Genomic DNA, 17361 nt, shown 5'->3' with positions numbered 1-17361 from the left:
TGTAAGTCAAGCACGACTTGTAATTCGCCATATTTTCCATAGCTAGCAACAGCTTTTGCCTTCATAATAAATGATGATGCTCAAGGACAGGGGTCTTCAAACTTGGCCCTTTTATGACTTGTGGACTTCAACTCCCAGAATTCCTGAGCCAGCCATGCTGAGGGGAAAGGGAGAGGTTTCCAAGCTGAGCCATGCTGGCTCAGGAATTCTGGGAGTTGAAGTCCAGAAGTCATAAAAGGGCCAAGTTTGAAGACCTCTCCCAGAATTCCTCAGTTAGGCACACTGGCTGAGGAATTCTGGGAGTTGAAGTCCACAAGTCATAAAAGGGCCAAGTTTCAAGACCTCTCCCAGAATTCCTCAGTCAGGCACGCTGGCTGAGAAATTCTGGAAGTTGAAATCCACAAGTCACAAAAGGGCCAAGTTTGAAGACCCCTCCCAGAATTCCTCAGCCAGGCACGCTGGCTGAGGAATTCTGGGAGTTGAAGTCCACAAGTAAAGGGCCAAGTTTGAAGACCCCTGCTTTAAGTCAAAATGCAGAAAGCTTCTTTGCTGCTCAAGCATGCTATGTACACACAGTGGAAATTTTTCTACTCCTTAATATTTGCTCTTGCTTGGCGGGGACCTGTTTGCGACTTATCTACTCCTTCTTGCTCAATTGATTAGTGGTAAATGGACAGATTCTACACATACAACAATTTAGGCTAATCTTCCTTATGTTAGGTAGCGGCGTGACGTCTACTTAAACGCCTCTGCAGGGCACGTCACAATGACACGTTTCAGAAGATTTCAGCAATTGTTTTGTCAAATAATCCAGTCTTGTCATTTTTGGGAACTCCTGCTGATAACGCCAAAGGGGATCTTCCAATAAGGGGAAATGACAGTCCCAAAATCTTGTGTGCTTTGCAAGAGTTTTGTTGTGATCTTGCATTCCAATCTGCAGTAGCAGAGTTAAATTCTATTTAGATGATTTCTGCAAAACAACGATGCTCTATCCCAGCTTCTTTTCCTACACCAAAAGCAGGTCTTGTGCTACCCATTTGCAGAGCTCAGACGATGCCGGCATCAAATCTCCTCCTTTCCCATCTCATCCTGTCATTAATACATTACAGAATAACAGAATAACAGAATTGGAATGGACATTGGAGGTCTTCTAATCCAACCTCCTGCTCAAGCAGCAGACCTTACACCACTTTAGACAAATGATTGTTCGGTCTTTTCTTAAAAGCCTCCAGTGTTGGAGCACCCACAACTTCTGAAGGCAAGTTGTTCCAAGTTTGTTGTTGATTGTTCTCACTGTCAGGAAATTTCTCCTTAGTTCTAGGTTGCTTCTCTCCTTGATGAGTTTCCATCCGTTGCTTCTTGTCCTGCCTTCAGGCGCTTTGGAGAATAGCTTGACTCCCTCTTCTTTGGGGCAGCCCCTGAGATATTGGAACCCTGCTATCATGTCCCCCATGGTCCTTCTCTTCATTAAACCTCTGCTCCACACCTTCCCTACAATCTGACCAGCCTCCTCAGACATCCTTAATGAAGTTATGATATTGCTTGGTCTTCTGTGCTTATTGATCTCAGGAGAAATGATGAACACTAATTGTCGGCTAAAATTTGTGACTTGATTACTGCCGCTCAACATCACCTCTTCTGCTTAATTGTTTCAGATGGGAAAGGAATGTGGATGTCATCAGCTTGAAATCTGGATAGAAGATAAGTGAAAAGACAAAGCAGACACTCTGAAACAAATTTAGTTGTAGTTTCAGTGAGAGGCAAACAAAACGAAACACCTGATGTATACCAGCTCAGTTACTTATATGCTTTCTAAAAATAGCTGCTAAAAATGTTGTTGTTAGTTGCGAAGTTGTGTCCGACCCATCGCGACCCCATGGACAACGTTCCTCCAGGCCTTCCTGTCCTCTACCATCTTCTGGAGTCCATTGAAGCTCACGCCTGCTGCTTCAGTGACTCCATCCGGCCACCTCATTCTCTGTCGTCCCCTTCTTCTCTTGCCCTCCATCTTTCCCAGCATTAGGGCCTTCTCCAGTGAGTCCTTCCTTCTCATTAGGTGGCCAAAGTACTTGAGTTTCAACTTCAGGATCTGGCCTTCTAAAGAGCAGTCGGGGTTGATCTCCTCTAGGACTGACCAGTTTGATCGCCTTGCAGTCCAGGGGACTCGCAGGAGTCTTCAAAATAACCATTTGTTAAAGGCAGGTATATATCCATCTTTCCTCCAGAGTTATTTGAAAATGTACTGTCTGTTTCGGTAGGGAGTGTTTGTTTAAAGGACGAAAACCCTTTTCATTTTGTGCTGTGGATTAGATTGGTCAATTGCTCGTAAATAATCACAAACCTACGTTTCATGTTTTATTAAACCAGTGAGTTTGTTATACAGGTAAGTCCTCAACTTACAGCCACAACTGAGCCCAACATTTCTGTGGCGAAGGGAGACCTTTGTGAAGTTTTGCTCCATTTTACGACCTTTCTTGTCACAGTCGTTAAGCGAATCACTGCAATTGTTAAGGCAGTAACATGGTTGTTAAGTGAACCTCGCTTGACTTTGCTTGTCAGAAAGATGCAAAAGGGGATCACAATGACCCCCGGGACACTGCGACCGTCGTAAATATGAACCGCTTCCAGCGTCCAAATTTTTATCATGTGATCATGGAGATGCTGCAGCAGCCGTTATGTGTGAAAAGCGGTCATAAGTCAATTTTTTCAGTGTCTTTGTAACTTTGAACGATCAGTGGAAGTGAAAAGCTTCATAGTTTCACCAGTTCTTAAAAAATAGGAGAAAGGGAATAAGCGGATGATTTAAATAAGCAAACTTCGCCATCTTGTGGAAGATGCTATCTTACACTATTAAGTCCAATATGCAGTTTAGATGTAAAAAATATAGAACAGGCTTTATTGTATAAAATAATTAATGGAAACAAGTTTGACATCAGGACAAGGATAAAGTCATAGAGCATTTTAACCGCCCAGGACACTTTAAATCAGATTTCAAAATATTCCGGAACAAGTGAATTGCGCTATCAAGCACGAAACTGCTGAACTCCTCTACATGAACAGGTTTCAGACTATCTCAGAAAGTCTTAATAAACACAATGGGTTTTATTATAATTGCTAATTTGTAATGTAATTGTAATCCGTCCCGTGTTTATTCTGCAGCTCTGTAACTATTCTCCCTCCCTTCTTTTCATCATTTCGATTTAAATCTTACAGCAGCTTAGCTGTTCCGTGCATCTGATGAATCAAGCGATCTATAATTCACAAACAGTAATGTTTTAGTCTGAAAAGGTGCTACTAAACTCCTTATGATTTTGAACTGTCATAGATTAAATATGGCTCAACTGTTACTGTTGCGGTAACAAAAAAAAAAGAGATGAAAAAAATCTTGTTGGATCCAATCTGGGTCAATCACGGGGTTTCAGACTTGTGCTGGACTTCTGCTGAGGATGGGCTCCATCCACGAGTCCGAAAGCTCGGAAGGCTAAACCTCCAATCCCCGTGATTGACCGAGATTGGATCGTACAACATTATCCTGGGATAGATATATTCATTTGTGAAAAGAAATCTGATTGGGGAGGTTAAAAAAAATGGAAAAATTTTCCTGAGGAAGAGGAGAAAGAGGAAGAAGAGGTGAAAGGAAGGGAGGACAAGGAGAAGAAAGGAAGGGAGGAATGGAGGAAGAGAGAGAGGAAGGGAGGGAGGAAGAGGAATGAATGAATAAAGGAAGGAAGGAAAGAAAGAAGGAAGGAAGATGAGGGGGAAGGGAAGAAGAAAGGAAGACAAGGAGAAGTGGAAGGAAGGGAAAGGAAGGAAGGAGGACAACGAGAAGGAAAGGAGATAAAAGGAAAGAGGGAGAAGGAAGGAAGGAAGGAGGACAACGAGAAGGAAAGGAGATAAAAGGAAAGGAGGAAGAAGGAAGGAAGGAGAAGGAGGAGAAAGAGAAGGAAAGGAGATGACAGGAAACGAGGAAGAAGGAAGGAAGGAAGGAAGGGAAGGAAGGAGAAAGAGAAGGAAAGGAGATAAAAGGAAAGGAGGTAGAAAGAAGGAAGGAGGAGAAAGAGAAGGAAAGGAGATAAAAGGAAAGGAGGAAGAAGGAAGGAAGGGAAGGAAGGAGGACAAAGAGAAGGAAAGGAGATAAAAGGAAAGGAGGGAAAAGGAAGGAAGGAGAAAGCTCAAAGAGAAGGAAGGAACGAGCAGAAGAAAGAACTGAAAGGAAGGGAGGAGGAGGAGGAGGAGGAGAAAGGAAGTGGAGAGGAAAAAAAAAGAAGCGCCAGCCTCCCTCGCTTCCTTTTTCCGGTCTCAGGGCGGCCCCGCCCCCTCGCGCAGCGCCGCCAGCCCACCCTCGCCCCGCCCACCCCCTCTGCCGCGCCTGCGCGAGTCCTCCCGGGCGTCCTTGGAGGAGCTGCCGCCGTCGGGGCTTCGCTGAGAGAGGGGGGGGGGCGGCCGTCCGTCCGTCCGTCCGTCGGGAAGCGCCGCCATGCAGAGCTGGAGCCGGGTCTGCTGCGCCCTCGCCCAGGTACGGCCGACGGGGGCCGGGGGACTCCGGCGGCTCCGCCAAGCGAGAAGCCCGGCTGCGTCGGAGCCTGGAGGGCGGCCCAATCCGGGCTTGGCGGGTCGGGTTAGCAGCCCGGCTGGGCAGGGGGCGCCTTCTGGAGGGGGAGGGGCGACACGGGTGTGCCGTGCGCACGACCCCAAGGCGGGGGCGGCCCCATCCTGGCAGCTTCAAAGAGGGGTGGGCTTCAAGGCAGCCCGGAATCCCCCAGCCGGCATGGCAGAAGTATGAGAGAGAGCTGGAAGGGACCCTTGGAGGTCCTCTAGTCGGACCCCCTGCTCAAGCAGCAGACCCTGTTCCACGCCACTCAAGGGGGCTGCCCAGCCTCCTCTTCAAACCCTCCACAACTTCCCACTGCTTGATCCATCAGTCGGAATAGAGCTGGAAAAGGGACCCTTGGAGGTCTTCTAGCCTGACCCCCCCCTGCTCGAGCAGGAGACCCCATGCCATTTCAGACAAATGGGGGTCCTATCTCTCTCTTTTTTTTTTAGAAACCTTCAGGGATGGAGCATCCCTCACTTCTGGAGGCAAGCCATTCCTCTGATTAATGAATACAGAATAGAGTTGGAAGGGACCTTGGAGATCTTCTAGTCCGACCCCCTTGCTCAGGCAAGGAAAGCCTGTACCATTTCAGACAAATGGCGGTCCAGGCTCTTCTTAAAAACCTCCAGTGTTGGAGCATTCACCACTTCTGGAGGCAAGCCTTTCCTCCGATTAATGAATCAGTCAGAATAGAGCTGGAAGGGACCTTAGAGGTCTTCTAGTCTGACCCCCTGCTCAAGCAGGAGACCTTATATCAGGGGCCTTCAAACTTGGCCCTTTTATGACTTGTGGACTTCAACTCCCAGAATTCCTCAGCCAGGCACGCCGTTCCACTGGTTGATCAATCGGTCTGGAGAGAGCTGGAAGGGACCCTTGGAGGTCTTCTAGCCTGACCCCCTGCTCGAGCAGGAGACCCCACACCACTTTCCAGATTAAACGATTAGAATTGGATTGTTCTGTAGTTTTCTGAAACGAAGGCTCTCTGGTGTGATCCAGAACACCACAGATCGCCCTCGACTTACAACGGTTCATTTAGCGACGTTCAAAGTTACAAAGACACTGAAAAAAGTGACTTATGACCGTTTTTCACACTTACGACCGTTACGGCATCCCCACGGTCACGTGTCAAAATTCAGACGCTTGGCAACTGACTCATATTTATGACTGTCGCACCGCCCCCGGGGTCACGTGATCCCCTTTGGCGACCTTCTGACAAGCAAAGTCAACGGGGGGGGGGGGGAAGGCAGACTCACTTAACAACCGGGTCACTAACTTAACAACTGCAGTGATTCACTTAAGAACTGTGGCAAGAAAGGCCGTAAAATGGGACAAACCTCCAGTTCTCACTTAGCAACAGAAATTTGGGAGGTGTGTGTGTGTCAGTTGTGGTCATAAGTTGAGGACTACCTGTATTCTGCACTTTTCTGAATTTCATAATGTGATAAGAATAAGCTGGATCTGTATAAGAATCTGTCATTTGCCTCTCTTGAAGTTTGAGATATGGGGCGTAATTTAAGCACAATAGTGTATTTTTTTTATATATAACATTTTTCTGCTATATAAACAGATTTGAACGTGGCCTTGAGATTAATTGCAAGGACTAAACGTCAAGGCTTGTGAGGAAGTATTGGCTTATAAGATTATTTGCACATAACAGACTTTGCTATTTACAATCTGCAGCCGGAGCAGGCTTCAAAATGGCTAATCACTTCAAAAGCACCTTCAGCTTTTATTTTATTTTTCCCCAAATCTTTATGATAGCAGAGTGTAATAAATGGAAATGCTATTTAAGATACAGAAAACAAAAGTAAGGATCAAGCTTTTGCACAGTGCGTTGTGTGGATGTGTCCTTCTTTCTGTGGGAATTTAGATGCCAAGGAAGACAAAACATTGAAGATTTTTTTCCCCTGTTTAGAGCTGGCAAGGATAGAGAGGAAATGATAAACTGAAGCCGAAACGTAAGAATAAAGACATTTAATTCGATCAAAATGTTAGGCTGGACCATAATCGATATTTAGCATCTTTATAAAAGAACATAAACTGATTATTTCCTCTTCTTTTTCCTTCCCCTCAGAGAGGCCATTTTAGCCGGATCCAGCATGGATTACAAAGCATTTCAGCAGGGCCTGTGAGAACTTACGCCGATCAAGGTAAATATTGTATAGCTTTGAATAAATAACATGGAAAAATGGGAATTTTTTTTTTTCTTCATAGGATCCGCAGTTCCTTCCGGGATAAGGTTTAGCTGCATTACTGTTTTTTTCTTTATTAAATTCTCACCCAGCTCTTTGAGTTCTACCAGACACCGGATCTGATATTTATGCATTTATACTACATAGTTTAGTGACTACATAGTGCAGGGGTAGGCAACCTTGGCTCTTTTATGACTCGTGGACTTCAACTCCCAGAATTCCTGAGCCAGCATGGCTCAGCTTGGAAACCTCTCCCTTCCCCTCAGCATGGCTGGCTCAGGAATTCTGGGAGTTGAAGTCCACGAGTCATAAAAGAGCCAAGGTTGCCCACCCCTGGTTTAGGTAGAGTTCTCTTTCCTGGCAATCTTTATAAACATGCACAGGTAGGCCTCAGCTTACAACAATTCATTTAGTGACCGCTTCAAGTTACCACAACACTGAAAAAAGCGAGTTATGGCCGTTTTTCACACTTATGACCATTGCAGCCTCCCCAGGGTCATGTGATCAAAATTCAGACGCTTGGCAACTAACTCATATTTATGACGGTCGCGGTGTCAATGATTCACTTAACACCTGTGGCAAGAAAGGTCATAAAATGAGGCAAAATTCACTGAACAGATGTTTCACTTCGCAACAGAAAATTGTGAAGCTTCATTGTGGCCATGAATCGACTACCTGTCATTTAAATACTGTAAATTCTCTGTGATTCTTTTTCTAAAATGAAGTTTGTGTCTTTTTTTTTAAATATTTTATTAGTTTTCCAATTTTACATTTGTATATTTAAAAAGCAACATGGTGACTGGGTTAATCAATAGTTCAATAACAAAATCTTAGTGCAAATGTCAGGTTACAACATCAAATATTTCTTCTCTTTTTCCCTTAACATTTACTGTCTCATATTCAGGTTAGTACATTTCTAATTATATCAACTCAAAAAGAACATCATTATTACATTTATCCATAAATTTTTAGCTTATACATATCTTAATTACATTCAGTCTTCATAAACTGTTATTGATTTTTACTCAGTTTTTAACTTCTTATCAATATTCCAATTTAACGTTTAATATTTATAATTTTCAGACTTTGGGTAACCAAAATTTCCCTCATCTCACTTCATAACAAGCTATAATATCCAAAATACATATTTTATCTACTTGAATATCATCTTGTTCCATTTCCTAAGAGTCATCTATTTCCCACCATATTAAATCATCTACTTAATAACACAATGTCCCCTTTAACAAATCAAAACCATTATATATATGTTGCCTGGGTTAATCAATAAATCAAACATATTCATAATATTTAATTTTCTTTTCCCTTTTAAGTCTTAATTTTTAAAAATTACAAGTTTGTGTCTTTATTTTTGTCAGTTGATGCTGATGTGACCGTCATCGGATCTGGCCCAGGGGGCTATGTGGCTGCCATCAAAGCCGCTCAACTTGGCTTTAAGGTGAGCAATAATTTGTATCAATAATTTGGAAAATTTTTTGCCAAAGTTCTTACCGACAAGTCGAAGACATTCAGTGACACACAAACGATGAGAGGTTTGAAATAGAAGCTCTGAGAATTAAATAATGTCAGTTTACCCTCAGTGGGGTTTTGACTTCTGGTATAGAATGAATATGACTATGGTTTCCTTTACCCTTGACCATTAGGATAGGAGACCACCAGGAAATTTGAAGGCTGCAGACTAGAGTGGGAATTTGGAGCGAGCATGCCAGAACAAAAGCAGGGCAAGCCCATTCTCTCCCCTCCAAAAAAAAAATGGCTTAGATAAATCAAACCGGAATCAAACTCAGCTTCACCGCTTTTTTCCCTTTCTCTTTGAGAATTAATTCCCGAGTAACCTATGTCGAATTCTGCCACTAAGGCACAGTTTTTGTTACGTTGTATTGCAACTCAAAAGGAAAAATTACTTATTTTATTTGTCAAATTTATTGGCCAGCCATCTTACTACAGGGTTGATTTCTGGACAAATTTTAACAGGATTGTTGTCCTTAAAAGATGAATCCAGATGCTGGGTTTCTGTATGAAAAGTCTGCTCAAATTATGTTTGAAAGCAGAAGTAAGAGATAGAAGAGAGATATTTTCTTTTTATAACCACCCTTGGTCCTTAATCTATGTTTAACTTCCTGTGGTTATTTTGCAAAAACCGCAGGACTTCAGTTTTTCTAAGGGGTCCTTCATGATCTCTTAACTTGATTGTTTCTTGCAGACGTTTCATTACCAAACTAGGTAAGGTCATCAGTGCTAGAAGGGACTGTTTTTCTATTTGGAAAAACGCTTCTAACACCTCCTAAAAACCCGGGACTACCTTTTCTGCAGCAAAACTAAACGGTTATAAATAAATAAAAACTCTTGCTTTTAAATCTTAGACCGTCTGCGTGGAGAAAAATGAAACACTGGGTGGGACCTGTTTGAATGTTGGCTGCATACCTTCTAAGGTAAGTTCAGGATTTGTCTTTCCCATTATATCGGAGGCAAATATCGCTTCAAACTGTGTGTGATGACCCAGGGCACAGCACCGAGGCAAATGCAGCCAGCTGGCAATTCAAACCCCCCTTTAATTGCTCCAAATTCTCCCCAAATGCTCCCACGTTTCTGGCAAGCCTCAGAACAAAGGAAGACACACACACACACCTCTGGCTGCAAGTAGTTTCACATACAGTCTGATTAGGAGAGGAATTTACTCAAGGCCACGGAGATAAGAAAGAATGACACATACATCATAAACCTAACGAGTCTGTGTGAATACACGCTTGCCTGAGCAGTTACAGAAGGGAATCCAAAATACAGTCCTTCAAACATCCAAAGAACGTTGTCAGCCAGTCCAATGGTCAGAGTTTCCGGGTTTCCAAGCAGAAGTCACAGAACAAGAGATCAGCAACAACAACACACACAAAACTGCAAGGAATCAGCATTTGTTCCCGACAAATGCCTCTCCCCACAGCGTCTCCTTAAATCTCAGTCTCCAGGTGTGCCTTGTGGAGAGGGGCGGGATGCTCTCCTCCTGAGTAGTTGAGCCTGCCTGTGTTGTTCCCTCCTTCTCTCCACTCTCCGTGCTCTAGGATCAGGAGGGGGTGGCCCTTGCTCATCGCCTGAACTCTGCCTCTCCTGTTCCTCCTGTCCCAATCGCTCCACGATCTCTGGTGGCAAGCTGTTCCACTGGTTGATTGTCCTCACTGTCAGGAAGTTTCTCCTTAATTCCAGGTTGCTTCTCTCCTTGACCAGTTTCCAACCATTGTTTCTCGTCCTTCCCTCTGGTGCTCTGGTGAACAACGTGACCCCCTCTTCTTGGTGGCAGCCCCTCAAATACCGGAACACTCCTATCATGTCTCCCCTGTTTCTTCTTTTCATTAGACTAGCCAAACCCAAGTCCCGCAGCCGTTCTTCGTATGTTTTAACCTCCAGGCCTTGGATCACCTTAGTAGAAAAGTAGTTATTTTAAATGCCCTTAATTTATTTTTTTTTAACGCAGCATTTTCTGGGCAGATTGCGTGTTTCATTGAAATCTGCTTTACATCACAGGCCTTGTTAAACAATTCACACCTGTACCATTTGGCTCACGGGAAAGACTTCGCTAGCAGGGGAATTGAAAGTGAGTATGCCAGGCAGTTGACATAACCCCAGTTCTGCTAAGTTTATTCCATTTATTTATTTGTTGGTTTGCATCCCGTCTTTAGTACTTTTGCAAATAACCCGAGGCGACAGTCGTACCCAGCATATCCTCCCTCCCTCCTGTTTTCCCCACAACGACCCTGTGAGGTGACTTGGGCCAGTCGCTTTCTTTCAGCCCTGGGAAGGAGGCAATGGCGAACCACTTTGGAAAAAGCTTGCCTAAAAAACCGCAGGGGCTCATTCAAGCAGTTGCCAGGAGTCAGCGCTGATTAAAAGGCACCAATTTGAAAGCACAAACAAAAAAGCCTCCCATTGGGCAGATGGTGGTCTAGGGCCCTTGTGAGAAGGAAGAGTCCATCTGAGCAGGATTGGGGGTGATTTCACTGACTTCCTTCCTGTCCCTTCCTTCCTGTCCCTTCCTTCCTTCCTTCCTTCCTTCCTTCCTTCCTTCCTGTCTCCCTTCCTGTCTCCTTCCCTCCCTCCTTCTTTCCTTCCTTCTTTCTTTTCTTCCTTCCTTCCTTCCTATCTCTCCTCTCTCCCTTCCTTCTTTGCTATCTCTCCTTCCATCCTATCTCCTTCCTATCTCTCCTTCCTCTCTCTTTCCCTCTTCCTTCCTTCCTTCCTTCTTCCTTCCTTCCTATCTCTCCTTCCTTCCTTCCTGTCTCTCCTTCCTTCCCTCCCTCCCTCTTTCCTTCTTTCCTTTCCTTTCTATCTCTCCTCTCTCCCTCCCTCCCTTCTTTGCTGTCTCTCCTTCCATCCTATCTCCTTCCTTCCTTCCTCTCTCCCTCCCTCCCTCTTTTCCTCCTTCCTTCCTTCCTTTCTATCTCTTCTTCCTTCCTGTCTCCCTTCCTATCTCTCCTTCCTTTCTTCCTTCCTATCTCTCCTCTCTCTCCCTCCATCCTTCCCTTTTTTCCTGTCTCGCCTTCCTTCCTGTCTCCCTATCTCTTCCTTCCTTCCTTCCTTCCTTCCTTCCTTCCTTCCTTCCTTCCTTCCTTCCTTCCTTCCTTCCTTCCTATCTCTCCTTCCTTTCTGTCCCCTTTCCTATCTCTCCTTCCTTCCTTCCTATCTCTCCTCTCTCCCTCCCTTCTTCCCTGTCTCTCCTTCCGTCCTATCTCCTTCCTTCCTTCCTATCTTTCCTTCCTCTCTCCCTCCTTCCCTTTTTTCCTGTCTCTCCTTCCTTCCTTCCTTCCTTCCTTCCTTCCTTCCTTCCTATCTCTCCTTCCTTCTTTCCTTCCTTCCTATCTCTCCTCCCTCCCTCCCTCCAGGCTAAGTGTGGAGTGCAATGTTTAGCTGTTCTGTGAATTTCCTTTAAGACTGGGGAATGGCCGAGATTACAAACTCCTCCGTAATTTGTGTTAAACAGTTACAGGTCTCCGATTGAATTTGGAGAAAATGATGGAGCAGAAGAGCGGCGCAGTGAAGGCTTTAACAGGAGGAATCGCTCACCTGTTTAAACAAAATAAGGTACGCTTTTGACAAAAACACACCGGCTCTTGCTTGCGTTATCCCTAGCTAGTAGGCACTTTACACCTCTTTGCTCTGCTGAGGGAGGATAAATAATAAAAGGGAAAAGGGAGATCCCTAGAAAATCTTTATTAGCAGAAGAGCTTAGAAAAATTAAGACAGATCGCTTAAAAGTGCTTTTCTTTGATCTTTCAAAAAAACAAAATTAATCTTCCAGATCCCTCACTTGCAGGGAAAGCGTATAAATTCCATTGCTACAGATCAGGGATGGATTTGTTTTTCTTATATTAAATGATGAGCGCAAACAAATAGTCTGATTTATATTCTGATTTTCAAGAACCTGTAGAAATGATCATATCTCAGATGGTCTCAACAGATTGGGATTTAGCCTAATCTGACTCCTCAAAAACAGTGGAATACCGGTAGTCCTTGACTTACAGACATTCGTTTAGTGCCAGGGTCTTCAAACCTGGCCCTTTTATGACTCGTGGACTTCAACTCCCAGAATTCCTCAGCCAGCATGGCTCAGCTTGGAAACCTCTCCCTTTCCCCTCAGCGTGGCTGGCTCAGGAATTCTGGGAGTTGAAGTCCACGAGTCCTAAAAGAGCCAAAGCTGCCCACCCCTGCCCTATATCAGGGGTCCTCAACCTTGGCAACTTTAAGATTCGTGGACTTCAATTCCCAGAATTCCTGAGCCAGCATGGCTCAGCTTGGAAACCTCTCCCTTTCCCCTCAGCATGGCTGGCTCAGGGATTCTGGGAGTTGAAGTCCACGAGTCATAAAGTGGCCTAGGCCTAGGCCAGAGGTAGGCAACCTCGGCCCTTTTATGACTGGTGGACTTCAACTCCCAGAATTCCTGAGCCAGCCACACAGGGGAAAGGGAGAGGTTTCCAAGCTGAGCTATGCTGGCTCAGGAATTCTGGGAGTTGAAGTCCACGAGTCTTAAAGTTGCCAAGGTTGAGGACCTCTGATATAGGGCAGGGGTGGGGAACCTTGGCTCTTTTATGACTGATGGATTTCAGCTCCCAGAATTCCTCAGCCAGCATGGCTCAGCTTGGAAACCTCTCCCTTTCCCCTCAGCATGGCTGGCTCAGGAATTCTGGGAGTTGAAGTCCACGAGTCATAAAAGAACGAAGGTTGCCTACCCCTGATCTAGGGTAATACTTACCCAGAATTTGGCTGAGGAGAATTTTTTTTCCCTTAAACTTGTTATTGTCTAAAAGTTATAGATGAATATTTCAGGGCTGTTCAACCTTGGCAACTTTTCAACCTGTGGACTTCAACTCCCAGAATTCCTCAGCCAGCATGGCTCAGCTTGGAAACCTCTCCCTTTCCCCTCAGCGTGGCTGGCTCAGGAATTCTGGGAGTTGAAGTCCACGAGTCATAAAAGGGCCAAGTTTGAAGACCCTTGGATTAGGGACTGTTAGAAGTTACAATGGCACTGACAAAAGTGACTTCTGACTGTTTTTCACACTTATGACCGTCGCAGCCTCCCCGAGGTTACGTGATCAAAATTCAGACGCTTGGCAACTGGCATGTACTTAGGACGGTTGCAGTGTCCCGGGGTCACGTGACCCGCTTTTGCGAGCTTCTGACAAGCAAAGTCAACGGGGAAACCAGATTCAGTTAATAGCCATGTTACTAACCTAGCCGCTGCCGTGATTCACTCAACAACTGTGGCAAGAAAGGTCATAAAACGGGGCAAAACCCGCTTAGCGACTGTCTCGCTTAGCAGTAGAAATTTTGAGCTCAGTGCTGGTTCTAAATCAAGGACTATGTGTGCTTATTCTTTTCTTGAGTGCCATTCTGCCATAATATATTTCAAATGTGTCTGAAGTGGTATAGGGTTTCCTGCCTGAGCAGGGGGTTGGACTAGATGACCTCCAAGGTCCCTTCCAACTTTATTATTATTATTATTATTATTATTATTATTATTATTATTATTATTATTATTATTATTATTATTATTATTAGTATTAGTATTATTAGTATTATTAGTATTAGTATTAGTATTATTAGTATTATTAAATATTATTATTATGGTTGTTGTTGTAGTTGTTGTTATTATTATTATTGAGGATCATCGCACAGTCAGCCAGATGTTCAGACTGGATTTGGCATTTTTGTCTACCTATCGAGTCCTTACCAAGGACCTGGGATAGGCAGATGTGGATGTTTGTTGTTGTTGTTATTATATGGTTGGTTGTTGTTATTATTATATGGTTGGTTGTTGTTGTTGTTGTTGTTGTTGTTGTTATTATTATTATTATTATTATTATTATTATTATTATTATTATATGCTTAGTTGCACAATCAGCCAGATACTCAGACTGGATTTGGCCTTTTTATCCACCCTATTAAGTCCTCCCCAAGGACCTGGGATAAGCAGATGTTGTAAAATAATATTAAAAGATATTGTTGCAGGGCCGAAGCTGTTCCAAGCAAAGCTGCCCTTTGGCATTTGGCTATTATTATTATTTAAACAATAAAGTCTTGGCACTAGATAATGGTTTCTTTGGTTTTTTTTAAAAAGGATTTTTCTTTCCTCCTGTAAGGTGACACACGTGTCCGGCTTTGGGAAAATAACTGGCAAAAACCAGGTCACCGCAGCCAAAGACGACGGCAGTACTCAGGTTATTAATACGAAGAACATCCTTATAGCTACCGGTTCTGAAGTAACGCCTTTTCCAGGAATTACGGTACGGCTTGACTTTGAAGTTTATCTAGCGTAATATCTAGTTTATCCAGCAGTGTGCTGCAGCTGCCAAAAAAGCCAACACAGTGCTAGGCTGCATTAACAGAGGGATAGAATCAAGATCACGTGAAGTGTTAATACCACTTTACAAGGCCTTGGTAAGGCCACACTTGGAATACGGCATCCAGTTTTGGTCACCACGATGTAAAAAAGATGCTGAGTACAGAGAAGAGCAACAAAGATGATTAGGGGACTGGAGGCTAAAGGATACAAGGAAAGGTTGCAGGAATTGGGTATGTCTAGTTTAATGAAGAGAAGGATGAGGGGGGACATGACAGCAGTGTTCCAATATCTCAGGGGTTGCCCCAAAGAAGAGGGAGTCAAGCTGTTCTCCAAAGTGCCTGAAGGCAGGACGAGAAGCAACAGATAGAAACTAATCAAGGAGAGAAGCAACCTAGAACTAAGGAGAAATTTCCTGACAGTTAGAACAATTAACCAATGGAACAACCTGCCTCCAGAAGCGGTGAATGCTCCAACACTGGAAGTTTTTAAGAAGAGACTGGACAGCCATTTGTCTGAAATGGTGTAGGGTTCCTGCCTGAGCAGGGGGTTGGACTCGATGACCTCCAAGGTCCCTTCCAACGTTGTTGTTGTTGTTGTTGTTGTTGTTATTATTATTATTATTATCTAGCATAATTTTTTTTCTTAAACTAACTAACTAACTCTCTCTCTCTCTCTCTCTCTCTCCTCCCCCTCCTCAATTTATTTAGATTGATGAAGACACAGTCGTATCGTCCACCGGCGCGCTTTCTTTGAAACAAGTCCCTGAAAAAATGGTCATCATTGGTGCAGGAGTCATTGGTGTAGAACTGGTAAGAAACAGACTTTTAAAAAAACTCTGTTCTTCACTGTTTCTAGTGCGATGCAATGGTTATATAGTTGGTGGGGTGGCCCCACTATTACAGGGTAACACCAATTTTAAAATTCCAGCACTGTTTAGTAGCAGAGTTTGGGACTCAATTTAAAGTTATTATCCAACAAAGCCCTGTATAGCGTGGTATCAAAATATTTCACTGCCTTGCCAAAATTTGAAATATTTTGATACAACGCCATACAGGGCTTTGTTGGGCAATAACTTTTAAATTGAGTCCCAAACTCTGCTACTAAACAGTGCTGCAATTTTAAAATCGGTATCACCCTGTAATACTGGGGCCACCCCACCAACTATATAACCTAAAAAGACCATGGATTTGAAGTTGGGAGAACCTTTTATTTCATGGTGGATGTTAGCTTGATTAGCGCGAAGTTCGTTCACCATCTTTGGAAAGTTACTTTGAAAACTTTGCTGATCCCAGGGTTCAGTTTGGCAGCGTCTGGGCGCAGATGTGACAGCTGTGGAATTCCTGGGCCACGTTGGTGGATTGGGCATCGACATGGAGATATCCAAGAATTTCCAGCGCATTCTTCAGAAGCAAGGACTTAAATTTAAATTGAATACTAAAGTCACCGGCGCCACTAGGAAACCGGATGGAAAGATTGACGTTTCGTAAGTATTCAGGAGGTAAATAACTGAATTTTTAAGTATCCCAAAGAATCAAAGAACGTTCCCCCGTTCAACGAGGCAAGGGAATTGGATCCTATTTTTTATTTATTGAATGTGCGCCTCCTGCTTTAAAGGACTTCAGAACAGGCATAGGAAGTAAATTAATAACTTGATTTATAGCATGTCTGCCCCACCACACAGCTTGCTCAGCATGTTTGGTTAGCCTTCGACCTATTATTCTTTTATATGGTATTGATAAAGATAGACTGTAAATAAATTTCTGTCTTGACTTTGATACCCTGTGGCTCCCTGTCTCCAGATTTTCAGGCAACCCTTCCTCCCTGGGATTTCATAAAGCAAGGGTCTTCAAACTTGGCCCTTTTATGACTTGTGGACTTCAACTTCCTCAGCACACTGGCTGAGGAATTCTGGGAGTTGAAGTCCACAAGTCATAAAAGGGCCAAGTTTGAAGACCCCTGTCATAAAGGCTTTCTCACCAGACTTTTGCAATTGACTCATGGCGAATTTGTCAATGCCGATGATAGGATTTTTAAATTGGGTTTTTTAGAAATTTTAATCACCACAAGACTAAAATATTGGTTTTAATTTGGTTTTATTCGGTGGGGTGTGTGAGTCTTTCTTTGTCTTTTAAATAATGTTGTGAGCCGCCCTGAGTCCTTTGGGAGAAGGGCGGGATATAAATTGAAATAATAAATAATAATAAATAAATAAATAAGTGTTCAAGTGGTGCTCCAGTTGTTTTGGGATTGCACCCAAGGTACCTATTACTATTAGTACTATTCTTGCTTGCCTTTGCCACAGTCTTTCTATTTCTATTTGTAGGTCTTTGTGTTTTGTTATCTTCTCCGGTTCTTTCTCGTCTGTTCTGCTGTCTCCAGGCACTGCCACGTCCACTATCCAGACTTTTTTGTCTTTCTTATCGACAATTGTTAAATCTGGGGTGTTATGTGGCAGGTGCTTATCTACTTGAATTCTTCCTCCTCCTCCTCCTCCTCCTCTTCCTCCTCCTCTTCTCCTTCTCCTCCTCCTTCCTTCTTCTTCTCCTCCTCCTCCTCCTTCCTTCTCCTCCTCCTCCTCTTCCTCCTCCTCCTCTTTCCTTCTTTTTCTCTTCTTCTTCTTCTTCTTCTTCTTCTTCTTCTTCTTCTTCTTCTTCTTCTTCTTCTTCTTCTTCTTCTTCTTCTTCTTCTTCTTCTTCTTCTTCTTCTCCTCCTCCTCCTCCTCCTCCTCC

The 17361-nt window shown here is 43.7% G+C and overlaps 1 protein-coding gene across 1 annotated transcript in view; it reads left to right on the top strand.

The window, feature by feature from the left end:
- Nucleotides 1–4477: 4477 nt before the first annotated feature.
- The window catches only part of DLD (dihydrolipoamide dehydrogenase), a gene marked incomplete in the record, with an annotated part of 20412 nt that continues 7528 nt past the window's right edge, over nt 4478–17361 (top strand). The window contains 9 exon segments of the mRNA XM_015828927.1: nt 4478–4516; nt 6669–6744; nt 8163–8242; nt 9168–9236; nt 10321–10390; nt 11774–11874; nt 14430–14573; nt 15340–15441; nt 15925–16115. Coding sequence (XP_015684413.1) covers nt 4478–4516; nt 6669–6744; nt 8163–8242; nt 9168–9236; nt 10321–10390; nt 11774–11874; nt 14430–14573; nt 15340–15441; nt 15925–16115 — 872 coding nt within the window.

This window comes from Protobothrops mucrosquamatus, unplaced genomic scaffold (genome assembly GCF_001527695.2).
Source record: "Protobothrops mucrosquamatus isolate PMUCROS unplaced genomic scaffold, P.Mucros_1.0 scaffold5110, whole genome shotgun sequence".
NCBI lineage: Eukaryota > Metazoa > Chordata > Lepidosauria > Squamata > Viperidae > Protobothrops > Protobothrops mucrosquamatus.
This window is presented reverse-complemented; position numbering and strand designations above follow the sequence as displayed.